Below are 23,436 nucleotides of genomic sequence, written 5' to 3'. Positions count from 1 at the left end.
CTCTTGGACGCTCACCACACAGCCCAAGTCCGTCGTCTCTCGCTAACCCCGGCAGGCCGCACAGTCCTCCGGAAGCTCAGTCTCGAGGCTATCCCCGAAATTACAGAGTACGTTACGATTCCGCGAAAGGTGAGGGGGCATATTTATGCCCCACCTCTACCCCGCAACATGGACCCCGAGTTCCATCAGGGCCGTCGGCAGGCCCGTAGTGAAGCCATTTGGCGACGCTATGGCTCGCAAGATGGAGTGGTCTACACAGACGCAGCCAGACACCCTCGCGGCGACCTCATGACTGCGGTGGTAGCTGATCACAACGGAGGACTGCTAGAACATACAACAATCACGGCTGGCCGAGTGGTGGAAGCGGAGGAAACCGCGATTGCCATGGCCATGCATGCGGACGCAAATACCGTCATCAGCGACAGCAAGCAGGCCATCGGCAATTTCGTCCGTGGTAGAATTTGCAAACAGGCGTACCATGTGTTCACACGACGCCCCCTAAGCAGCTTGAAAACCCTCGTGTGGACCCCCGCTCACGCGGCTGTGCCCGGCAACACGTCGGCTCACAGTTTGGCTCGAGATCTCGCGCGCCGAGCCTCGTCCGCGGATGCGGACGGCCATCGGTATCGCTTGAGGCGTCGCGCGCTCCCACCACCGGCCAAGCAACTCGACAAAACGCAAGTGGTCGCGTTTCGGCGACTTCAGACAAATACATACCCACACCCAAAATACATTAACAAAATCACAGGGGGCAGGGAAAGCGACAAATGTAGGCTCTGTTCAGAAACAGGAACACTCACACACATAATGTGGGAATGCACCTCGCTCCCGTTCTCTCATCCCCCCGTCAAGCAGCGAGACTGACTGGACAGCCTGGCTCAGTTCCGGGGACGTCGACCGACAATTGGAACTGGTGGACTGGGCGGAAAAGGCCAAGCAGGCCCAGGGCCTTACTTGAGCCCTAACGCTCAACCACGTCCCTCTTTACCCTTCCCCCTTTCAATAAAGTTTATCACCACTCACTCACTCACTCACTCACTCACTCACTCACTCACTCACTCACTCACTCACTCACTCACTCACTCACTCGCTCGCTCACTCACTCACTCACTCACTCACTCACTCACTCACTCACTCACTCACTCACTCACTCACTCACTCACTCACTCACTCACTCACTCACTCACTCACTCACTCACTCACTCACTCACACTCACTCACTCACTCACTCACTCACTCACTCACTCACTCACTCACTCACTCACTCACTCACTCACTCACTCACTCACTCACTCACTCAGTTACTCACCACGTGATATGCAATGAAGGCCCAGATACGACCCGGTTCTGGCATTTCCCCCGCAGTGGGTATGTGCCATTAAATGAGGCTTCGTCGTCGTCGTCGTAGACATCATCATCATCATCATCATCATCATCATCATCATCATCATCGATGGCCCAGAATAAGACGTGAATTTCGAAGTAAATGTCTAACTGCCAATCAAATTTAGCATAAAAACGATAATTCATTTCTTTTCTAGTTCATCAGTGAGAAATGGAAAAAGAAGATAGTGACATATTTCTTTTTTTTATCTAAATCAAGCGTACCTCTCTCTTGGTCAATGGACAAATACGGACATGAGCCAGAAGCTACGGCGAAGAAGACGAGAGGCTGGCTTCTTGAGCATTGACGAGATTTGGCATGGAGCCGTTTTCTCGGAGTTGCAACAAGAGGAAATTCTTCGTCATCGCAGCGATGACCCTGTCGAGCATCATATTGATGGTCCAGATAAGGAAGGGAAAAATCGCAATGGCGCCGCATCCTGTCCATCGAGTAGTCGAGCAACAGGAACGCCGTACGACATGGCCTACTGAACAGGCTTCAAAAGACAAGGCACCGCAGGGCTGTCAGCACCGGATCGACTCTCTGGACGGACCAGGACCAGACCAGGAGTGGCACAGTGGTGGCTGGGCAGTCCGCCAGCTTTGCAGCCAACCTCTGGACACTCTGTTCTTTGTGCACACGGCGCCGAAGAACTGGAAACGCCGTGCTCAGCTGCGTGCCACTCTGTTCGAAGAGGCCGCCCGGACCGCTTTCAACTGGACCGGCATCTTCTTCATTGGAAAACACGAAGACCCCCTGGTGAACATGTGGACGAAGCTCGAGGTAGGGGCTACAGGGGACGTCGTGATGCTACCCTACAACGACACCTTCTTTACAATTATCCGCAAGTTCGTCGGCGGCATGCGATGGGTGAACGAGTACTGTCCCAACGTGCGCACAATCGTCAAGATAGACGATGACGTCGGCGTACAGCCGTTCCAGCTTCGGCAATACCTGGACGAGGAGCTGCCAAAGAATAACGACTCTATACATTGCCACGTGTGGGTGGACAATCGTGTATTCCGTGACCCCAGCAGCTGGTACTGCGTCCCTGAAGACGACCTCGTCCAAGACGTCTACCCTTTGTACTGTTCAGGTAGGTCCATGATCATGACGATGGAAACGATGCGGAAGCTTTTCAGGGCATCGAAGATTGTCAAGGGTTACGCCATTGACGACGCCTACGTGACCGGACACCTTGCTTTGTTCGCAAACGTTGGACACGTAGACATCACTTCACGTATCGAGTGGTATTCCGCAGACAACACTGAATCCATGGTCAACGGAAATGTGACCTTCACACACCAGAAGTTCGCACATGTAATTTCCATTGTGCGCAGAGGGCAGTGGGGACTGATGCTCTGGATGCGTATGATGAAGGCTTCTGGTTGGCGCGCATTGGACTTCTCCGACCGACTTGCGGATAGGCTGTACCGATGCGATTTTTTTAAGACGCGACGTTCCTTAAAGAAAGGACAATATTTGCGATCGCGTTCGGATCGCCAAGACCGTGTGGCACGTTCTAACCATAGTGCGGAGTCTGTAAAGGGAAGAATGGTATCACAATCTTGAGCCGCCAGTTTTTTCATTATTGTTCCTCTGAAATAAAGGTGTTCGCCAACCTGAGCCATATGATAAAATGCTGATGTTTTATCACTCGGCGATTTTCGCCTGAAACCCTATGACATTTAATCCTGTCAGCATTATTTGGGAATTTACCCCAATTTTTGCTTTGTCTATATGTGTCTATTTCTTTCCCGCCAGCTTGAGTCGCTATATTATGCACGGCCAAGTGATCAGAGTTTTTGGCTGCCGTGCTGGGATAACAGGGTTGAAAACGTGCCGTCGAATCAAGTTGAATCACAAGGCATGTAAGTCACGGTATGTGGTGCTCTTCGGTGGATCTTTTTGGCGTAAACTTGGGTCACTGGGGATGCACATAGCTCTGGGTATGAGCTGCTCCGCAATAGACCTCTTTCCTGACAGCTTGGACCACTGGGTATGTACTTATCGGTGTGTGGTGCTCTTCAGTGGTCCTCGTTGAGGCCAACTGGACTCACTGGGTATTTGCCGCTGGGTATTTATTTCTCTTCAATGGCCATTTTGCACGCGAATTTCGGGCGCTGGCAATTCGCCAGTGTATGTGTGTGCTGTTTGTATTGTTTGGGAACTTACCCCAGTTTCCGCTGTCAATAGGTATCTGTTTCCGCGCCGAACCTCTTTTCCACGAACTCGAGTCGCTAGGTAATCCATGGCCAAGGGAACCCTTGCCTCGAGCTTCGTCCAGAGGTTCACTAGGCGGTCATAGTGTTTCCCAATGAAGAAGATGCCTGTCCACTTGAAAGCGGTCCGGCCAGTTCTTCAAACAGAATGGAGTGCAAGCGAACACCGCTTCACTAAACCAGGCTTTTGCGCCAAGTTGGTCCAGAGGTTTTTTTCCCCTGGGGTATTGAGCTGCTCTTCAACAAACTTCCTCTTCCAATTTGTGTCACTGGTTATGTGTCACTTAGTATATGCGTGTCATCTTTCATAATAATTGTATGAAACATGTAAAGAATTACCACGAACATTGGATATTTCGCTAAGAACATCAAGGTCGCTAGTCATTTCTAAAGAATAGACGCCCCCGTAGTTACTATATTTTTGTAGAAAAAGCGAGATCACCTATTTCTCTGTCGGAAGTGAATCTACAGTGTGTCGATACATCGATTTAACACATTATGGCATTAATAGAAGATGAAGCATGTCACTCAGAAATGTTAGAAATATAGATAAAATGACGTTCGGGGATCCGTACGGGTCCCTTGTTCACAGTGGATTGTCGGCTAAGCACAATGTTCTTAAATAGTATTCAGCACATGACGCAAAGTCCGGGAGTACACGTGGTTGAGAGTGCGAGATGATCTAGTTATTGGGTTATTTGGCGTTTGAATTATTAGTGATGCGAGATTGAGCGACGTTGTCAAGTTTTTCTCCGTGGCCCTGATACGCGCATTGCCCCAATTTACCTGGTGACCTGTCTTCTCGGCATGCTCTGCGAGGGCATTTGTCACGCTGTGGCTTTTGGCTACGTCATTCTTGTGCTTGACAAAGAGAATCGTCAGCCGCATAGCCAGCCTGTGGTTCCAGAGGTGGTAAAGTACGCTGCCCGGAAGGCCATCCCTGTCATGGGCTTCAATACGGAGGCTGCGGTTACAGAAGCAAGTACATGCAGTCTGCGTATAGTGACTACACTAAATATACTTCTGCTTTAGTGGCGTAGCCAGAAATTTCATTCGGGGGGGGGGGGACTTTGCAGCTCGGCCTCTTCCTTATAGAAATCGCCGAGAGATCAAATGCACTAAACATTAATAATAACTGCGTTGCCATTGCCAAAGATGCTGCAAACGAATTCAAGACAAGTTAAGTATGTATTTTGTCATAGAAGACTATACTCGTACGTCTTAATATTGTGCCCGAAATAACTGATATCAATGTTCCCATGTTTTCTGTATATTTAATAAGTGAAGCAAATGTCACACGAACATTAGAACTATATCAATTTGAAACGAGCAAACCAGTGCATGCCGCTGGTGTGAAAAACGTACATGTCATGAAATGTACAAGTTTGACTGAATGAATAAACTTTATTGAAACCAGCAAGACATGGTGGCTGGGCCTAGGCCTCCCACGTGGGGACGTCGAGGTGTTGCCTCTTCGCCGCCTCGCAGGCCTGCTGGGTCGCCCAGAGTTGGTCGTCAAGGTTGGGGCTACGCAGGGCAGCGTGCCATCTCGACGAGAGGGTCGTGGGGTTAGTTTAGTGGTATTGGTGTGTACAGTCCCAAAGCATGTGTGGAAGTGTGGCTGGCTGTGTCTTGCAGATATGGCACGTGGGATTGGGGTAAATGTCTGGGTAGATCCTGTTGTAAAGTTGCAACGAGGGGTAAGTATTGGTTTGTAGCAGGCGGAAAGTTGTAGCCTGCGCTCGGGATAATTTGTTGTGTGGGCCGGGGAAGGTTCTACGCTCTAAGTAGAAGGACTTCACAAGATCATTGTAGCGTGTCAGGCGATCCCTACCGGTGGGGGCAGCCTCCCCTTCTCCCGCGCGGTTAACTAGGCCTCGCGCTAGGGAGTGGGTAACCTCGTTGAGGTTGGGGAGGTGCGGGTGGACGGTGCCTACATGAGCCGGGAACCAGACGAGTGTAACCTGATGGTCGGTTGAGCGGGGCGCTTATTGCAAGATGCGCATGGCTTGGTGTGAAATACGACCGTTGATATAGTTGATAACGGCGGAGCGGGAGTCAGAGACGATGGTATGGCATGTTGGGTCTAGTGTGGCTAGCGCGATGGCCACTTCAGCTTCCTCAGCGTGTGGGGTTACTAGGCTGATAGCATGGTGGAGAGAGCCTTCACGCGTGGTGACGGCTGCAAAGCGGGTACCGTGGGGATACTCGGCGGCGTCGACGAAACTCACACCGTCGTGGCGAGTGAGGGATTTGGTGAGAACCGTGGCACGTGCTGTGCGACGTGCGTGGTTGTATTCGGGGTGCATATTTCTGGGGATAGGATCGGCGTGAATCCAAGCTCGTATGGTGGAGGGGATCTGGTGCTTATGGCCGTGTTGATGGTGGTAGGTGATACCGTGCGAGGTGAGGATATGGCGACCCGTCGCTGTGAGAGTGAGTCTCTCCAGCTGAGAGCGACGTTGGGCCTCGATGAGCTCGTCCAGTGTGTTGTGGACGCCTAGTTGAAGGAGGAGGTCGGTGCTGGTGCAACCGGGGAGGCCGAGGGCTTGTTTATAGACACCGCGTATAAGTATGTTGATCTTGGTGTGTTCAGCCTTGTACCAGTTTAGATACCCAGCAACGTAGGTGATGTGGCAAATTACGAATGACTGGATTAATCGGAGCCGATTCTCCTCTTTCATACCCCCACGGCGGTTGGAGACCCGCTTCAAAAGTCTCACGGTGTTGGCTGTATTCATTTTGATTTTGGCCATGCCATTCGCTCCGTTCGCCTCTATGAGCAAGCCGAGCACACGGATATTGGTGACTAGGGGTATGGGGCTCCCATCCATGAGATGAAGCTCAATGTCTTCGTAATGGCGTTTAGCGGTGGAGTATTTTGGACGGCGGCCACGGAGAGTAGGCCGCCGTCCAAAATACTCCACCGCTAAACGCCATTACGAAGACATTGAGCTTCATCTCATGGATGGGAGCCCCATCCATCCGTCCATCCATCCATCCATCCATCCTAAACTTGTCCAATGTACAAGTTTAGGACAAATTTTTATATGAAAAGTTGTTAGCCTCCTTGGCTTTCTCTCATCTGCATATCTATCTCTCTCTCTTTCTCTCTCTGTCATTCAAGAACCTTGTTTACGTTTTTGTACATATGCAACGACGAGGGAAAAATCTCAATTACACTGCTCTTTGTTAGAATGTATTGCGCAGGAGCGGCTGTCACCGGTCGTGTATTGCGAGTAATTGCTCCGAAATTATAGTCGCAACAACGAGCACATAAAGAAAGCAGGAGTTCTGCAAAATATATGAGTGCGAGTCAAATGAAAGTGAGCCAATGCGAATATATGACAAACGGGGTACTTTATTTAAAAGTAGCCTCCATTAGCATTTAGACTTTTAGACCCACTGACTAACGAGTCGCGTAGTTCCTGTCTCATAAAACTCCTTGGGTTGCTGCTTCAAAAATCTGTAACTGACTCTACGTCATCGTCCGACACGAATCTGGTTCCCTTGAGCAGTTTTTTCAAATGCGCTCAAATGTGGAAGTCGCAAAGCGGCAGGTCTGAGCTGTATGGCGGATGTTGCAGCGTTTCCCGCTTGAACTTTGCCAATGTTGTATTACCACATCAGCGACGTGGGGACGGGCAGTGTCGTGGAGCGAGATGATTCCATTGCTCACTTTTCCACGTCATTTGTTGATTGCAACACGCAGCCGATCCGACGTTTTACAACATTGAAAACGATTGATAGTCTCTCTAGGTTCAGCAAATTCGATCAATAATGACCCCTGACGATCGTAAAACAGTCAACAACGCCTTTCCGGCAGAAATGACGGCCTTTGCTTTCGTTGGGGGTGGTGAATTCAAATGTTTCCACTGTAAGCTTTGCCGTAGTGTTTCAGGCTAGTAGCAGAGGCACCATGATTTCTTCTCGGTCACAACTGCAGACAAAAAGTCGTCACCCTCATAGTGATACCAGAATTGATGAGTCAAGGCAGCGCCGAACTTCTCCGTCTTCTGGCGATGGTTCAAAATCTTGGGCAGCCATTGCGCACACAAGAGCCGATAATCGAGATGTTCATGAATTATGGTGTGACCCGAACTGTGACCGATGTTCACACGCCCTGCCAATTCATCGATGCTTGTCCTCCGTCCTTGTCTAACCAGCCTTTGCAAATGTGTTGGGGGTGATTGCACGGTGGCTCTGGCCCGGCCATGATTTGTCGTTGCAACTTTCATGTGTTTCTTTGAACCGTTTGCTCCAACGCTTCACAGTGCCCAATGAAATGCAATGTTCAACGCACACGGCGGCCATACGGCTACTAATTTCTTTTTGGGAAACATCTTCATCTGTCAAAACCCTCACCACACCATGCTGTTCATTTTTTGAAGTGTCCATTATGTCACGCAACCATGTTCAACCCAGTGTATGAGAGCTTTAAAGAAGATTTATCCTCTCGCCTGCATGTCACTTTTGTAAATGAGATGCCTATGTTTACGCGCATGCCTCGCAAATAATGAACCGAACCACTATTGCGCGGGGTGGCTTGGTTCATTTTCATTTGACTCGCCTTCGTACATTAGAAATGCGATGATACAATGGAATATACAAATGTGAAGATACAGCTTGATAAAGGGCACAAAGTGCCACTGGAAACCAAGTTCACTGCACGTATACACAAAACCTGGCAACAAGATATTTAAGTATACGCATAACTTTCCAATAAATCTACCTATCTAAGAAAATGTCACTGTATATGATGCGTCAGACAAGGCAAATGAACATGTTGCGCAATCACAGATTCACAGAATCCTAGATCCCGCTCCCCCTCCTTCCACTCCCTCGATGTATCGCGCGCGACGGAAGGCGGCGCGCTTCCTCAAAGCTTTTCTCCTTTGCGCACACAAGACTGAGCCACCATTATCGGCTGCCGCACCCCCCCCCCCCCTCTTACGCTTTCACCCGCACATACAGCATGCGGCACGCGGTCACGCTGTTATCGCCCTTGGAGTTTATTTATACGGAACATGAGGGCGACGGCGACGGCAGGAATCCCCTTGGAGTCTCTATATAGCTGCTATCGCAATAATATAATAGGAATACCCGGCAACTGAAGCGCCCCGTGGCCCATTTCTTTCCGCAAACGAAGTAACAAAATCGAACCTTCACTATGCTGGAATTCGCTGCGCCGCAACAATATGTCTTTTTTTTGTGGGGCGGGAGGCGCCGAAATGAAATAACTCTAAGGAAAGCATGTTGCCTACAATTGCATGCCTACTTTGGGCACCTAGTGTGGCTACCAAAGGAATGTAGAAGAAAACGTGAGACGCTTCGTCCACAGACAACCATACGCATACTGCTCGGTATCCTACCGGCGAGACAAAATTTTCCGGAAAGGTTGCCCTCAAGCGAATGCGTTGAAATCCGTCGAGTCCCCGCAGTGCTGGCAGCGAGCGACTATGCATTGTTTCGTTTTCTCGTCTGCTAGCCAAAAAGCGTCCAAAACTCTGCCAGGTGAAAATCCAGTCGGCCAGAGAAAAACGAACGCGCATCAAAGTGCGCCGCGTGGTGGTCGATGCAGCACGAGAAAAACGCATGCGCTCTGGCTGGATCGGCAGCCCGTGGGTAGCGAGAACAAAAAGAAAGAAAACAAGAAAAGAAAAAGTGGCTCAATGTGTCCTCGCGAATAAAAGTCCAAATAGAAAAATAAATAAGAACTTAGTTACCTTTGCTGGCTTTAGCGTCTGGACATGGATGCTTTGGCGCAGGTTACAAAAAATGTTGGAAACAGCAAATTGCCTTCGAAATGTCCTGTGATGCATGGCATGTGATCGGACTGCAACGCAATGCCCACATCGTGCCAAGCAAACGACCCGGTGTGGATGGCCAGGACTGGTTGACGAAGTAGTGATATCGCGCTATTGCCCTTGTGGTTCGGGCTTCTGTACACTTGGAAGGAAATTTTGATGGGTACACGCGAAACCGACGTGTGCCGGAGCACCGAACAAAGCAGCAAGGCAAATCTCAGCGTAAACTGGCAGATATGTACACATCTGCATTATGGACCATATGAACTATGACCATTTATATCTCTCCCCAGCGTAGGGTAGCCAACCGGATATTTTTCTCGGGTTAACCTCCCTGCCTTTCCCCTTTCCTCTCTCTCTCTCTCTGTATAGCAAATCGACATGTAAACAAGGGGACGAAGAGACAAGGCAAGCGCTAACTCTCGAAAGTTTATTGCCCACACAGGCACGTTTAACGTATACCAAAAAAACTTTCAAATGCGTGCTTTGCGTTACTATTGGAACGTCTGTTTTCGGCTCGATTCCTCCACGCTCACTCTACGTCTGTTGCCGAGTCGTTCCTCCAGAAACACAGAGAGCGGAAAACATAACGAAGAGCGCTCTATGGGCAAGAATGAGAGACTTTGTTTTTCGAAGGACGTTTTGCAACAACGGCACGCGGTGTGGCATTGTCTTCACTCTGGCTTTGCTGATGTGTCCGTTGCGCAGGCACACGCATCACACGTGCACCCTAAGTCGACGGCGTTTAAAGCAAGTGTCGCAGTCCCAGATCTGCATGCAAACAGCTACATACTCCTGCTCCTCCTCCTCATTTACCCTTGAACACACACACGCACAACGCCAGCTGGCATTTTGAATACTAGCACAGACACACTACTAGCTCTTGCGGCATGAAGTTCAAGCTCGCTTTTCGTTTTGACTGTTAATAAACCACGCGCACCACAAAGAGAGCCACTGAAGGCCGTATTTATGTACTTTCTGTATTCTGAACCCGTGTTAAAGCTGTATCCATTCTGACCTCCGCGGTTATCCATTCTCATGCCGACTGTGACGCAAGTGATACCGCAATGGCGAGAAGGGTAATCCGACGGTTTGCTCTGTTTATAAAGAAGCCACCGTGCACAGGTGAGCATTCCCTACGCCGTCTGCTTTCCTTTTAGCACCATTGTATCTGGCCGTTAGCGGTAGCTTGAAGAAGTTCTGTGGTACGCTTCATTGAAAATTTCTCGTTAACTTTATCCTCGGCTTCGGAGCCATGTCTCCATCGAAGCCGGAATCCTGCCTAAACTCTCTCTCTCATTTCTTACCCTGCTCAAAACGTCTTTTGTGACGTCTGGTCCTAGGGGGATCTTCAGTCATCTGGATGCGGCAGTCGAAGCTCAGTTAGTAGCATATCGAGCAGGTGAGTTTGCATGGCTGGAATTTTCTAAGAGCTTGGGCTGTTTCATTTGATATGACGGAGGGAAACATTCCGTTGAACACATTAACTCGACGTGCAATGAGAGCGAGACAAATGGCGAATTCGGGAAGTCGCACTGGTGCGCCGCGGGGCACCCCAATGCGCCGTTTCATCCAATCATCGTCGCCCCAAGGCACCCCAGCGCATGCCGGTGCGATTTGCCGACTTCGCCATCGTTGTCGTGCGATCTGCTTTCAGTAAGAACAGAATACTATGAACTAGAAAAAGCAGTTCAATCAGGCATCTACAAGAATGTCCCTGTCCAGACGCACTGGGCTTAACGGCGTACAGCTTGGACTTACGAGGCTCTGGGCCCCTGCAACGCAATCGTACCGTTATCGTAAGCAATACGAATTTTACACGCTTCAACGCACGGCGGCTGCTTCAGAGCTACAACTATAATGACAGATAATTACAGTACAAATTTTAAATCATTACCATTATGCGAGAAAGATGAATATTGCCACAGGCAAGACAACAAGTGTAATTTCATAAGACGTTTTAAATTGCTTCCCGGATTTGATATTGTCCTACCCAGAACGGTTAGTATGACATGTACACGTAGTTGTGAACAGTAATTAGTTCCCGTCTCCCTGACAAACCGCGTCTCCCTGAAGTTGTAGGTACTACGTGTCACATATTTTTACGTAAATTTATCAGTGTATCGCGAACTCAAGCTGAGACAAGCACAGAAAAATTATGCTGTAATGGGTTGAAGAAGAAGTATCTCCAATCGATTTAAATATGCCACAGAACGTTCGTATATTCCTAAGCAATAAATATCACGCAAAGCGCGCTTTGGTAGTTCGTGAAGCGTAGAAATATTTCGCTTTGTTGCATAAAACCAATCCAGGAGGCAGCATGATTGTCGAGATTCAAGAAGTCTGCGGCATAGCAGTATTTTAAGCCGCACATGAAGCGTGCGCGTTTGTATTTACCTAAAAGTCCCAATGATTCCGATAACGAAGTCTTTGATAACATAACAGGTTCATAGCAGTTTTAAATACTAATCGAAGGCAACACCCAAAAATATATTTGCAATCACGCGCTCAATATTATTATAATTGTTATATGTAAAACAGATCGCACTCGTAATTCACCATAACTTTTGTTTTGTTTCGGGCAGTAAAAAGAACATTCTTCGTTTTAAAAACTTTCATTAGAAGCTGGTCATCGCTTACCCAGCGGCCCGAGTGCTGCCAACACGCGTAGCAGTGAATTTCAACGCTATGGCTATTCGCACTTGAGCAAATTCTTCCATTTCATCCACGTATAAAAACTACGTCTCTGTTAAAGGCCTACTAGTAAAATCACGATAAACACTACAAATAAAAGGCGCCCGAGAATTGACCCTTGGCGCACACCATGCACGAAGGATCATAAGTTTGAAGATCCAATTATTTCTGTAAGGTGATAAAGATTTCTTGAGGAGCCCTTAAATAAACAAAGCGCATCTTTTATAATGCACCTTTTTCTATTTGCATTTATCATTATGTGGTGTTTGTTTGAATGAAATGTTTTTTCGCAGCCTAAAAATATTCCAACCGCTAAAATCCATCACTAAATTTTTTGTCCTTTTTATCTCTGGGCACAAAAAATTGCATCTTCTGTCGATTTCTTTCTTTATTATTTGAAACGCCTACTTTATCTGGGTGATTTGACTGTGCTTAGAAAACACATGCAAAACAATATTATCTTGTACATGACATGCCCAGCTGCTTTAGAAAAATCGAGAAGCAGGGAAACTTGGCGATAGATATTTTAGCCTATTAACCCTAGCCATTATATAGCACTACAACACGCTCTGTTTCCGTAGAATCTAGGAAAATATCCATTGAGGGCAGGACGTTGTGGACATGTGTTAGTGTCGCGCTAACATTTGCTGCAACAGCTTTAATTGATAAAATGGTAAGGTCGTCGTAACCGTATGGTTTGTTTGATTGAGAGGCAGAATCACATTAAGGATCTCACATGACTCGAGGGATATAGTTGATGACCCATTTTCTTACAGGAAGTCCTCTGAATGGCTTACCGATTCGTTGTGGCATATTTAGGAAATGTAAGTGAGAAAATGGGAGTTAATCTGATTGGAAAGTGCCTTGGCACTGTGAAGAATCTTGTTTATCAGCAATACGATAGTACTCGGCATTCTGTCATTCTGACATAATTGTCCGAACGCTTTCCAATTTGAAGATAATGAAGTGTGGAACTCGTAAGCTTAACCGTGTAGCATTTTGTTTTAGCTTTCCGTAAACCAAAATTTAACTTGTTTCAAAGCTCTTTGAATTCAATTAATGGGTTTCCGGTGGACGCGTCTAAAGAAATTCTGCAAGAAGTCAATTGTTTTACATTTATTCTCATGAGCAGCTCTTTCGTCGCCCAGGGTCTCAGGAACTTTTTATGGGGCTTGCAATTAATTAGTGGGACGTTTTCACAGCACGACTTTGGAATCTGACACTAATTTTTCATGACCAGAATTTGGAGTAAATTCATCAAACACTTCCTGAAAGCATGTGGGAAAGCGGAAAACGTAGTTCTATGTCTGTTATTATGTATGCTATGATGCCCTACATCCGTGTTAATGTATTTATGCTTTCCTCGAAATTTTCTTGGGAAGAAACAGTGGTCGTTAATATCTCAAGAAAAAAAAAACACCGCTTGTGTCCTCATTCGTTTGACTATTTGCAATGAAAAAATACAAACGCGGGGTAGCATTATACAAACACCTGGTAAGTAAGTGCTCTAAATTTTCACATCAGTGACAATTTCAAATGTCGTGCAGCCCTTCTATATTATTGTTACAAGAGAAAAACGTCATAAATATAATCAACTTGGGCAACAATACGTGCACTTGCGGAATTAGCAGACGCAGTAATCTTGTCTAAAATCTGCAGGAACTCGGAGACAGATCCTTACTAAGGACCATGCGTAACGGCAAAGTTTCTACTCATTGACTCAACAGCTATGCTCCGAACAGGAGATGCAGTGAATGGGGACGAGTCAAGTATAGCATGCTGCAAGTGAGACGCCAGATGAAGTGCCATACCACCACCTCGTCTTGTTCTTGTGGAACTGATAAGTGTAGCCAGACATAAAGTTTACATTGTTGGAAATAATGAACCATGTTTATGCGGAACCAGTCACGTCAAAGCTATAACACAGACTGGAAAAAAAAACTCTAGCATTGCATCGCGTTTGCTATCGAAATATATAGTATTAATAGGAAAGAGAGAGAGCCTATATATCCAGGAGTTTTAAATGACCACGCATAAACGAAATGTTCGCCGGTGTAAATTAACACTTATTCTCACTTACGTCATCCATGGCTATGGCGGTGTCACAATTACATGTTGAGGTGCTATAGAATTATGGCGCCGTCATCTTGTATTGCGACTCGAAAAGAGGGTGTGTCGGAGGCGTTCCTGACGAAAAAATTGCCATAAATAAAGCGCGTGAAGGGATAACCGAGTCCGTTTGCTTTAGTCCAAGTCATCAAGTAATGCTGGATGACTTAATGTGTACATTTGTGTGCTTCCCGGGAAAGGTTCCTTCTTAGCAAGCCAGCTTTCTGCGGTGAGTCGTGAGCAGGAGTGAATAAACACCGGAGGAAAATTATCATTGATTTAAAATACTTGACATGTTGACACCCCCAAAGAAACAAGCACGAAATGCTTTTTTCTTTACAGGGTCAAGACGGCAAATTTACTCAGTTGGTTTGGATTCATAGTAAGGTTCGTTACAGCGCAACGCAAGACGAGGACAAAAGAATGTATAAAACAACGACGCAGCGCCGTGTCGTAATAGCAATAACAGCAATAGGAAGCGTTAAGAAAATGACGTATTTGACGCTTTTTAGGACTACATTCTAGGAAACTATCCCCGGGACAGCTTCAAGGCTTCTGGCCTGCTTAATCGCTTCGCCAAGCATGACTGTTCAGTTGTCGACAATAAATACTAAAAAAGCCAGGCGGTCACTTATTTTAGAAGACGTTGGTGATCGCTTTGTTTGACTATTTTCGGAGGCGTCGTGAGCAAGTATTAGATCTGTCTCATTCCCTGCAACGCCTAGAAGAGAAGGAAACCAAAGACACATTACAATGAAACCGAGGCGTCCCAACTGCTCTAGTAGGCTGAATTAACTTTGTTCATATGCCAATAGGAAATCCTTGTGGCAAGAACAGTAGTGCGAGCTCGCAGCAAGAGTGGTGGTTGGAGCACGTCTGTACATCTTGGCATCGTATACTTTTATGACACGTTACCACTGCTTGTTCATTGACGAGAAACATCACACACACACACACACACACACACACACACACACACACACACACACACACACACACACACACACACACACACACACACACACACACACACACACACACACACACACACACACACACACACACACACACACACACACACACACACTCACACTGACTCACACTCACTCACACACACTCACACACACAAACACACACACACGCACGCACACGCATGCACACGCACACAGACACACACAGACACACACAGACACACACACACACACACCCACGCACGCACGCACGCACGCACACTTCACGTGGCTCTGCCAGGGTAACTTGGCAATGCCTCAGCACGAAAGTCCCACATTAGAGCAAAGGCAGTCGGCTTTGCCCAGCCCGGCCCTGGAGGAACAGCTCGCCTTAATAAGCCGAGTCTGCGAGGCGGCTATCTCCGTGGGGGCGAAAGGACTAGTAAAAGGAAGTCCGGAGCGACCTATACGGCTCCCAGAGCGAAGCCTTTTTAGATAAACAATGACGATTTTTCTCTCACACGCACGCCCGCACGAAAGGACGGTGCGGGACGTACAGCGCATAATTTCGCCTTAATCTGTTGCTTTAGATGGCTTGCACTGAGTCAGCTGCTGATCGTACGGGCTAGTGAACTAGCAGGGTGAGCAGATGCATCTGTGGGCGTCTCGGGTGCCTCAAGCCCTCTCTAACGCAACCTGCAGTGCAGGTTTTTTTCTAAGCTATTCCTCCTCCATGGAAGCGGCTTATCCGCGGGAGAAAACATGTTACACTGACGTCATGCTAGGCGCGCCATCAGAGAACCCTCAGAGTGTAAACTTGCGTCCGTGGCGCCACGTGTAAGCTATCTGTAGAACAAAGCTTTAAGCAGGGTGGCAAAACCAGGATATAAAAATTTTGTCGCATGGCTGCTGTTATGGCTTGCAGAGATTTCCGTTCTAGTGTCGTGTAAGTGATAAAACATGAATGTTCAATTTGCTGCCAATGGTAGCTTGTGAATTCGGCCTGCAACGCCGAGTGGATTCCGAGATGTCTGTAGTCATGGCGCAGGCAGGTTGTTTTGCTTGGTAATTTGCAGTGTCATGCTTGAACCAAACTTGTAGGCAATCATGCAAACGTTTCTGAGAGGGCGTAGGCTAGTATGAACGGAATTCTCGAGATAAACTACTGAGCGCCATTATCAATGCCAAAACAACCGCGGCGTAGATCGGTGTGAGGTAACCGTGACCTACTTTCTTTTCTAGCAGCCTTCAGAATGCTGACCGTCAATAGGCTGCTCCTGCTGGCTTCTTCATGCACCTGGGCTCTTGCATCAGCAGTGCCCGTTCTAGAGGTGACCTTCGCAAACCTGGGTTTCGCATTCATCGTGATTCTTGTGACCTACTGGTCTCTGTGGCACTGTAGGCAGCTGTTCTTCAACGAACTGGTCAGTCACAAAGGGAAGGCTGTACTCATCACAGGTGGGTGCGCTAAGACTACATCGAAACTAAATAGACTGCTTTATTATTTTTCGTGGCGGCAATGCTACCAGTTCTCCTTTTGTAGATGCGCAGGGTTAGATAAGAGGCATAAGAGCAACGATGAATATGATAGACAGTCACGCAGGTGGCGGTGCATTATTTCATTATGGCAGTTCTCTTCACATGAGTTTCCTATGCCAACCATGAAGCCTTTCTGTCGCGTTGTAGTTATTACTAATGAATCTGCCACAACTCACCTGGCTTTCAGTCTTGATGAAATAACAAGGACGTATGACGTGAGCATGTAATTACGTTGATGGAAGTATGTGTCAAACAAAAAACAACTTGCTCGAGAACTCAAAATATAATTTTGCCTCTCGCCAGGTTGCGATACGGGCTTTGGACACTTGCTCGCTGAATGACTTGCCAAAGATGGTTTTCTTGTATTTGCTGGGTGCCTGGATGCCTCGGGCACAGGTGCGAAGTTCCTCAGAGAAAAAACCAATATCCGTGTGCTTCAGATGGATGTCACCAAGCAGGAAGATATTGATGCTGCAGTCGAAATCGTGGAAAAGGCCCTAGACAACAAAGGTGAGTAATGCCATTACAGATCGTACCTCGTCAGCTGAAATCGAAATTGAGTTTGCTTTCACAAATCATCCCTCACCGAGAACGCCGCAGGTATGATAACATGTGTCGCCTGTGGCGGCGAACTAAACTAATTGACGTCAGGTTCCCCCTTAGGGCTGAGTGAATGCGAAGGGACAAGGGCAGTCGCATTCAACAATTAACATTCAACAACGCTTGTTGTGCCTACTTTATGACGTTCCATGTGCGCCTTACTCATATTTAGCGATGCCCTAAGCGTGCAGTGAGGTGGAACCTACTTTCCTTGCAGTGTTGTATGCAGTGGTTTGCAACGCCGGTGTGGGAAGTATCGGCTACATAGACCTGCAACCCCTAAGTCGCGTGCGGCAAGTCTTCGAGGTCAACACCTTTGGTGTGCTCGCTGTCTCATGCGCTTTCCTTCCGTTGCTGAAGGAGTCGCGAGGAAGGCTTGTCATCGTCTCCAGCTTGCTGGTTGAGTCGCACTCTGCCGTGAAGGAGGAACCAGACGTCTCGCAAATGGGTCGTGGTTTCTCGCTGTTCTACATAATAAGTTTGGCCAAGCCAGTAAATTTTTCTCGGCAATACTTGTTAGATGAAGGCGCAGTTTCATGCTAAACATGGTTGAAACCGATGGCCGGCAGTCCGCCAACATCACATTGCTGGTGCTGGCGTTTTCATCTGCCTCATGATGAGTGGCTCGTGTGGAAACTTCCTGCGAGAGTGTGACTTCAAGCTTTATAAGTGTATAAACAATCAAAGGTGGTAATGAGGGCGTAGTAACTTTGCTCGCTGAATCAGCTGCATTGTTTTTCGCCCCCGCGCTTTAGGCATAGGTGTCATGGGATAGGCTCTGGCATTTGCGGGAATGAGCAAACCATATATCCCATAGGAACAATGCGTGAGCATGTGATTACGAGAGCTATACTTGTATTGACTGTCAGAAGGCATGCGCCGTGACGTTTCAAGGAGAAAAAGCATATTTTAGCAGATAGAAACAGTTCAGTCGTGAGACGTGATTAACACAAGACCACGTCGCCGGCGCGACCACGTGGCGCCGCACACTGTTCGCCTCCAGAAAGTAGCCACACGAATTCACGTTCGAAATCAGGATAGGTTCATCACCCTGAGATTGCTGCAGTGTTGCATACATTTTTTAGAGAAAGCACGAATATATTTTAAGATCAGCTACTACTCGGTACTACTCTTCGGTACCTATAGCTATTCGATCTACTCTTCGGCACCTATGACTCACACTCCAGAGAGTGTGTGTTACCGTTTATGTCGTGTGGTTTGATGATCTAGTATAAGGAAAAGGTTTTCTCAATAAATCCACCGCCCGCCCTATGAGTGCCGCTGGCTAACACTCCCGGGGTTAATCTTGGCCGCACACACAAGCACTCATGACAGTGGTAACCTAATTGCTATATCCCCCTACGCTGACTGCGCAAGATAAGGATCAGTTCCCCACTTCAGGCGAGTTATCTTTTCGTGCACTTTCATACCCCATTACCGCAACATTTCTACATGTCATTTCAACATAACCATGCTCTAATACCTCGCTATCTACGGTGGCACTTCCTGCTACTTCGTATCTTTTCGCAAAAAGCAAATCGAACACCTTGGATTCTTCCCTCCCTCACCTCTGCTATACAGCCACCTAACTCGATAAAAATATGTTATTGAAGCCGGAGATAATTTTGCACTAGTCATAGCACCGGATCTGGGTATACCAATTTAAATGGAAATTCTGCTTATTCTTCGGAAGAGGTATTTTTATATTGCTCTTTATTGATTCACATTCACTTTTTATGTACTCAATAAAGCGTCTTCTAGATTCTGTGTGGCATCCTTTCCTATATATAGGTATCCTCTAATGTTCCCACATAACATAATTCTTGTTATCGTTGTTTGATAAAGAAATGCTTGTACCGGCTATGGACTGTAAGTGCAACGAAAACAGAGCCACATATCAGAGTGCCTACAGCCCTCGTAAACGACAGGCCCAAGATACCTTGTGTAAGTCGCCCATCTCACAAAGAAGTCCTTTGGCCATCGGTAGCAAAGCAGCAGTTACGTATCAGTGAGTTGTTGAATTATCATGTACGAAAAGTCAGAAAATATCACTTGTTCGCCCTGTTTTGTTTTTGTTTATATTTCCCGAACGACAGGAAGGTTATCTGTACCAGAGTGCTTGGCGTATTGCATGTCCAAGCGGGCCTCCATATCCCTGGCTGATGGGCTTCGCCAGCAGTTCTACTCCAAGGGCGTCCACGTCTGCACCGTTGAACCGACGGGTTACAGGTTAGCCTGGAAGTCGAACCCACAGATGGTACACCATGTGAAGTTCAGTTTTTTCTTGATAGCGTTTTATACGTATCAGAAGAATCTAATGGAAAACTTATCGAGTCCGCCACTAACGGCGTGCCTGAGAATCATTGCGGCTTTGATACGAGACAACCCGAAATTTAGTTGTATCACCCTCCTCCCGTCCTCACCTCTGCTATACAGCCTCCTAACTTGATAAAAAGATGTAATTGAAGCTTGAGAGAATTTCGCGCTACTCATAGCATTGGGTCCGGGTATGCCAATTTAAATGGAAATTAAAACCGCCTTTCGTAACGACTGAGAGTGTAAACAGGAGGCTAGCATTTCGAAGTGTGAGGGTACGAGTTAGTCTTGAACATGTTTTTAAGATGTCCGTGTGGGATTCCTTTTGTAAGATTTTATGAAGAAACTCACACAGCCTTTCGTTTGTAAGTGCACGCTGTACGTTACATGACGTTGCGTGACATACGTTACGTGACAAGTGCTGTACGTTACTGGCGGACCGCAATCTATGCCGAACATTGCCTGTGGCGGGGGCCTGTTCTAATGGCTGTTTTAACGTAGGATCTTTTGTTTTGTGAATGTGGGCACTGGCGCAGCTGTCAGTTGATGCCTTACAGTGATAGCTGTAGAGGGTCTGCTACTGCCAGTAATCATGACATCTGTTACAGGTATCACCAGCCGCGTTGGCTTAGCGGCTATACGGTGTTGCGCTACTAAGCACGACGTCGCGGGATCAAATCTGAGTCGCGGCGGCCTCATTTCGATCGGGGCGAAATGCGAATACGCCCGTCTCCCGTGCAATGGCTGAAAGTTAATAGACAAGCAGGTGGTCAGAAAAAATCCGGAGTGTCCCACTACGGCGTGCTTCATAACCAAGTTTTTGTTTTGGCACGTAAAACCCCACAATTCAATTCAATAGTCCCAGGTATCATTGCGCTTCCGTCATGAAAGAATGCGTCGGAACACTCCACTCGCTTTTGACCAGGATTATATCCTTCTTAAGCGTTGCGGACTGGATTCCAAGGGAAGGGAAGCGTAGCAGGGGGTGGCAGAAAGTTAGGTGGGCGGATGAGATTAGGAAGTTTGCATGGACAACATGGCCACAATTAGTACGTGACCGAGGTAGTTGGAGAAGTATGGCAGATGCCTTTGCCCTGCAGTGGGCGTAACCAGGCTGCTGCTGCTGCTGCTGCTGCTGCTGATGATGATGATGATGATGATATCCTGCACTTTAAAGGTGCATATTGACCGGCGCACTCGTTGAGTTTATCCGGTGACCACATTTTACAGGCCAGAAAGTGCTGAATGTTGCCACTCTACGCAAGACGCGCCTTTCTTTATCGGAAGCTTCCGGTATTTTATCGTTGGTTCTATTTATTGTCTATGCTTTCGACGAGCACTGCGTAATCAGATTGTATACGGGACAAGATTTGTGTAGTAATTTCTGAGTGGCACGTGGGCATCAGCGATTACGCTGGAACCTTTGACGAGTGCTGTACAAAAGCCGACGCCCTTGACTCGCAGATCACGTTCTCGACGATCGCCGGCATTACTCGCCGCCATCGTTGTGCTTGAGCGTTACTCGTTTTTCTGGGCACGGGTTCGCCGAATACGGAGTTAAATTCATAACTCACAGTTCTCACAGCGCGCCATTTTTTACCGTCACTACAAAGTGACAAATTTAGCCGTTGCGTTTCTCGTTACGGGAACGTTGTCATCGTTGGGCCGTCATTGCCACGCTGCCGTTGTTATCGTCGGGCCGTCATGGTTATAATCGTGGTCGGTGGCTCATCCACCGTCTGTTTCGTGGTGGCACAAGAAGGGCCACTAAGGACCGGTATTACGTTTTGCAGTATTAGTTAACTGGCACTTGTGTCATTAGAAAATCTGCTTAAACGAGAGCGAGGGCTTGGTAAAACTGTGGTTGAACAGAACGAATAAAGTAAAGACACCAGGAAGTGTCCTTGTTTCCAATAGCACTTCTGGTTGGGAGTCAGCTCTTGTCTGTGGTATTTGTTTCCTCGTGTCCTTGTTTGATTCGCGCTTTTCGACCTCAGTTATAGATATGAACCAACTAGCTCTCATCAAGATTTTACTGAGGGTTTGTACGCCGGAAAAGACGCTAAAAGGGAGGACCGGTGGTGACGCTGACCTCAAGTTTCAGTCCCAGGTGGCCATGATATCTCGATTTACCAGTAGTTACCAGTAGTTAAGTTACCAGTAGGAAATAACTGACACGTTGCATTATGCAGGAACGGAATCTTAAACAGAACACATTTCAATACCGCGTATTGCGCCCGTAATGGGAAATGACTGAAACATTCTTTGCAATCTATGACGTTCCCCTGACGCACGACTGCTGCTGTTTAAGCAGCTTAGAAAAGTTGGGCAGTCTCTTGCCCCTAATCAATAATCAATTTTTGGGGGGCCAATTGAGATAAATTAAGTTTTTGAAGTATGTTAGCCAGACTAGTGTGATTTAGTGTTTGTTGTCTAATGCCCATTTGTATTTGCCAACATTTATATTTTCGGCTAAACGATGTCGTTTCCGTCTCTTTTACACCTATCATTAGAGTCAACCGTTTAATAAAATCAATCTATTTTATCGACCTATATGCGTTTCATCGCATACCGCGGTATCAGATTGTAAAGCTGATGTCGCACCTTTCCGAGGTAACCTGTACAGCTTTGTCGTCTCAAAGACCTATCGTGAATGGGGCCACTTTTGTCGTCTCCCTCGTTACCATTAATGACACTACAAGCTTGAGAACTGCCCATACAATATGCTTTTTCATAGTCATAAATTTTCTGCACACTCTTATATGTGTCTAATCTTCTCTAAAGCCTTCGGGCCTCGAAAGTATTTGGAATAAATAAATAAATGAATCCACAAATTTATAATTAGCCGTCCTGTTCAAAGGAGCAGCTGTTAGCGCAATTCCGCTTACATCGCCCTACGTTTCAGGACTCCCGTCGCTGATCACGCCGCACTAGAAAAGGCAATGGATGCCGACCTGGAGTGGTTGCCTGAAAAGACTCGCTCAACGATCGACGAGCGGTTTGTGCAGCGTTTTAAAAGTAGAACGCGAGTCCTCTTGTCATGGTTTCTTCAGAAAGACTGCGGGGAAGCCGTTGACGTCATCAGGAGGGCGACGCTTGATCGGTTGCCGAAGGCCCACTACACTGCTGGTGGCATAGCGGACCACGTGTACCGGCTGTTGATCGACCTGCTTCCGGCTGAAATGATGGACGAAGCACTGCATATCATGAGATCAGTGGAAGCGCTTTTCGGGAGTAGGACACAATGATTGAGTCTAATATTCTTGTCATTTTTGTCTGAATGAGCTCTTGCCATAATGGATGTCCACTAATCCTGTGAATTGCTCCACAGCCATTTACGTGAGTGCGCGTGGATCATTGTACGCACATTGCACACTCATACGCAGAGAGAGAGCGAGAGAGAAAGAAAGAAGAGAAATAGAGAGAGAGAAGAAATGACAGTGTCGGTGCACAAATCGTAAAGATACCGCGTTAAGCAGAGGATGCGAATTGTGCGGATTGTGCGGTTGCCTACAGTGGATTTTGGCCCCACAGACCTTTTCATGCGTCGGAGCGTTGGGAGAAATGTCCCGGTTTTGACTAATAACTTATTACGCGTGCGAATGACCGAGATACTGCGTTGATGCGATGCATTATCATTCAGTGTGTGGTTTTCCACTGTGAATTCACAGCGCTGTTTCTTTCTTTTTTTAATATGCAGTGTCTGTGCTTCGGCAAGCCAGTTACATACGCGCGCGCAAATCACCCAATAACTTCGTTGATACGACTTAAGAGCATTGTGCGGTACAACTCTTGATGCAACTCCGTTTGTTTAG

The 23,436-nt window shown here is 47.2% G+C and overlaps 1 protein-coding gene across 3 annotated transcripts; it reads left to right on the top strand.

The window, feature by feature from the left end:
• The first annotated feature begins 10,604 nt into the window (after positions 1–10,604).
• LOC135912211 (short-chain dehydrogenase/reductase family 9C member 7-like) lies at positions 10,605–23,211 on the top strand. 3 transcript variants are annotated; one of them, XM_070527547.1, is made up of 5 exons: positions 10,605–10,815; positions 16,409–16,624; positions 17,146–17,215; positions 19,402–19,534; positions 22,527–23,211. In XM_070527547.1, exons 3-5 carry the CDS (start codon positions 17,146–17,148, stop codon positions 22,867–22,869), a joined length of 546 nt encoding a protein of 181 aa, XP_070383648.1. In that variant the 5' UTR covers positions 10,605–10,815; positions 16,409–16,624; the 3' UTR covers positions 22,870–23,211. The 3 variants fall into 3 exon arrangements, 2 of the variants coding, with proteins under 2 accessions (XP_070383648.1, XP_070383647.1); XM_070527546.1 differs by having other exon boundaries at positions 17,009–17,215; XR_011509082.1 differs by lacking the exons at positions 19,402–19,534; positions 22,527–23,211 and adding an exon at positions 17,523–17,699 and having other exon boundaries at positions 17,009–17,215.
• The last annotated feature ends 225 nt before the right edge of the window (positions 23,212–23,436 follow it).

This window comes from Dermacentor albipictus, chromosome 10, assembly GCF_038994185.2.
Source record: "Dermacentor albipictus isolate Rhodes 1998 colony chromosome 10, USDA_Dalb.pri_finalv2, whole genome shotgun sequence".
Classification (NCBI taxonomy): Eukaryota; Metazoa; Arthropoda; class Arachnida; order Ixodida; family Ixodidae; genus Dermacentor; species Dermacentor albipictus.
This window is presented reverse-complemented; position numbering and strand designations above follow the sequence as displayed.

Bases quoted from the DNA above. Each gene is read 5' to 3' on its own strand.
- LOC135912211 (XM_070527547.1), top strand. From the start codon at position 17,146: ATGGATGTCACCAAGCAGGAAGATATTGATGCTGCAGTCGAAATCGTG. The intron at 17,216-19,401 runs GTGAGTAATGCC...CCCGAACGACAG, and splicing joins AAAGGCCCTAGACAACAAAG to GAAGGTTATCTGTACCAGAG. The intron at 19,535-22,526 runs GTTAGCCTGGAA...CCTACGTTTCAG, and splicing joins GTTGAACCGACGGGTTACAG to GACTCCCGTCGCTGATCACG.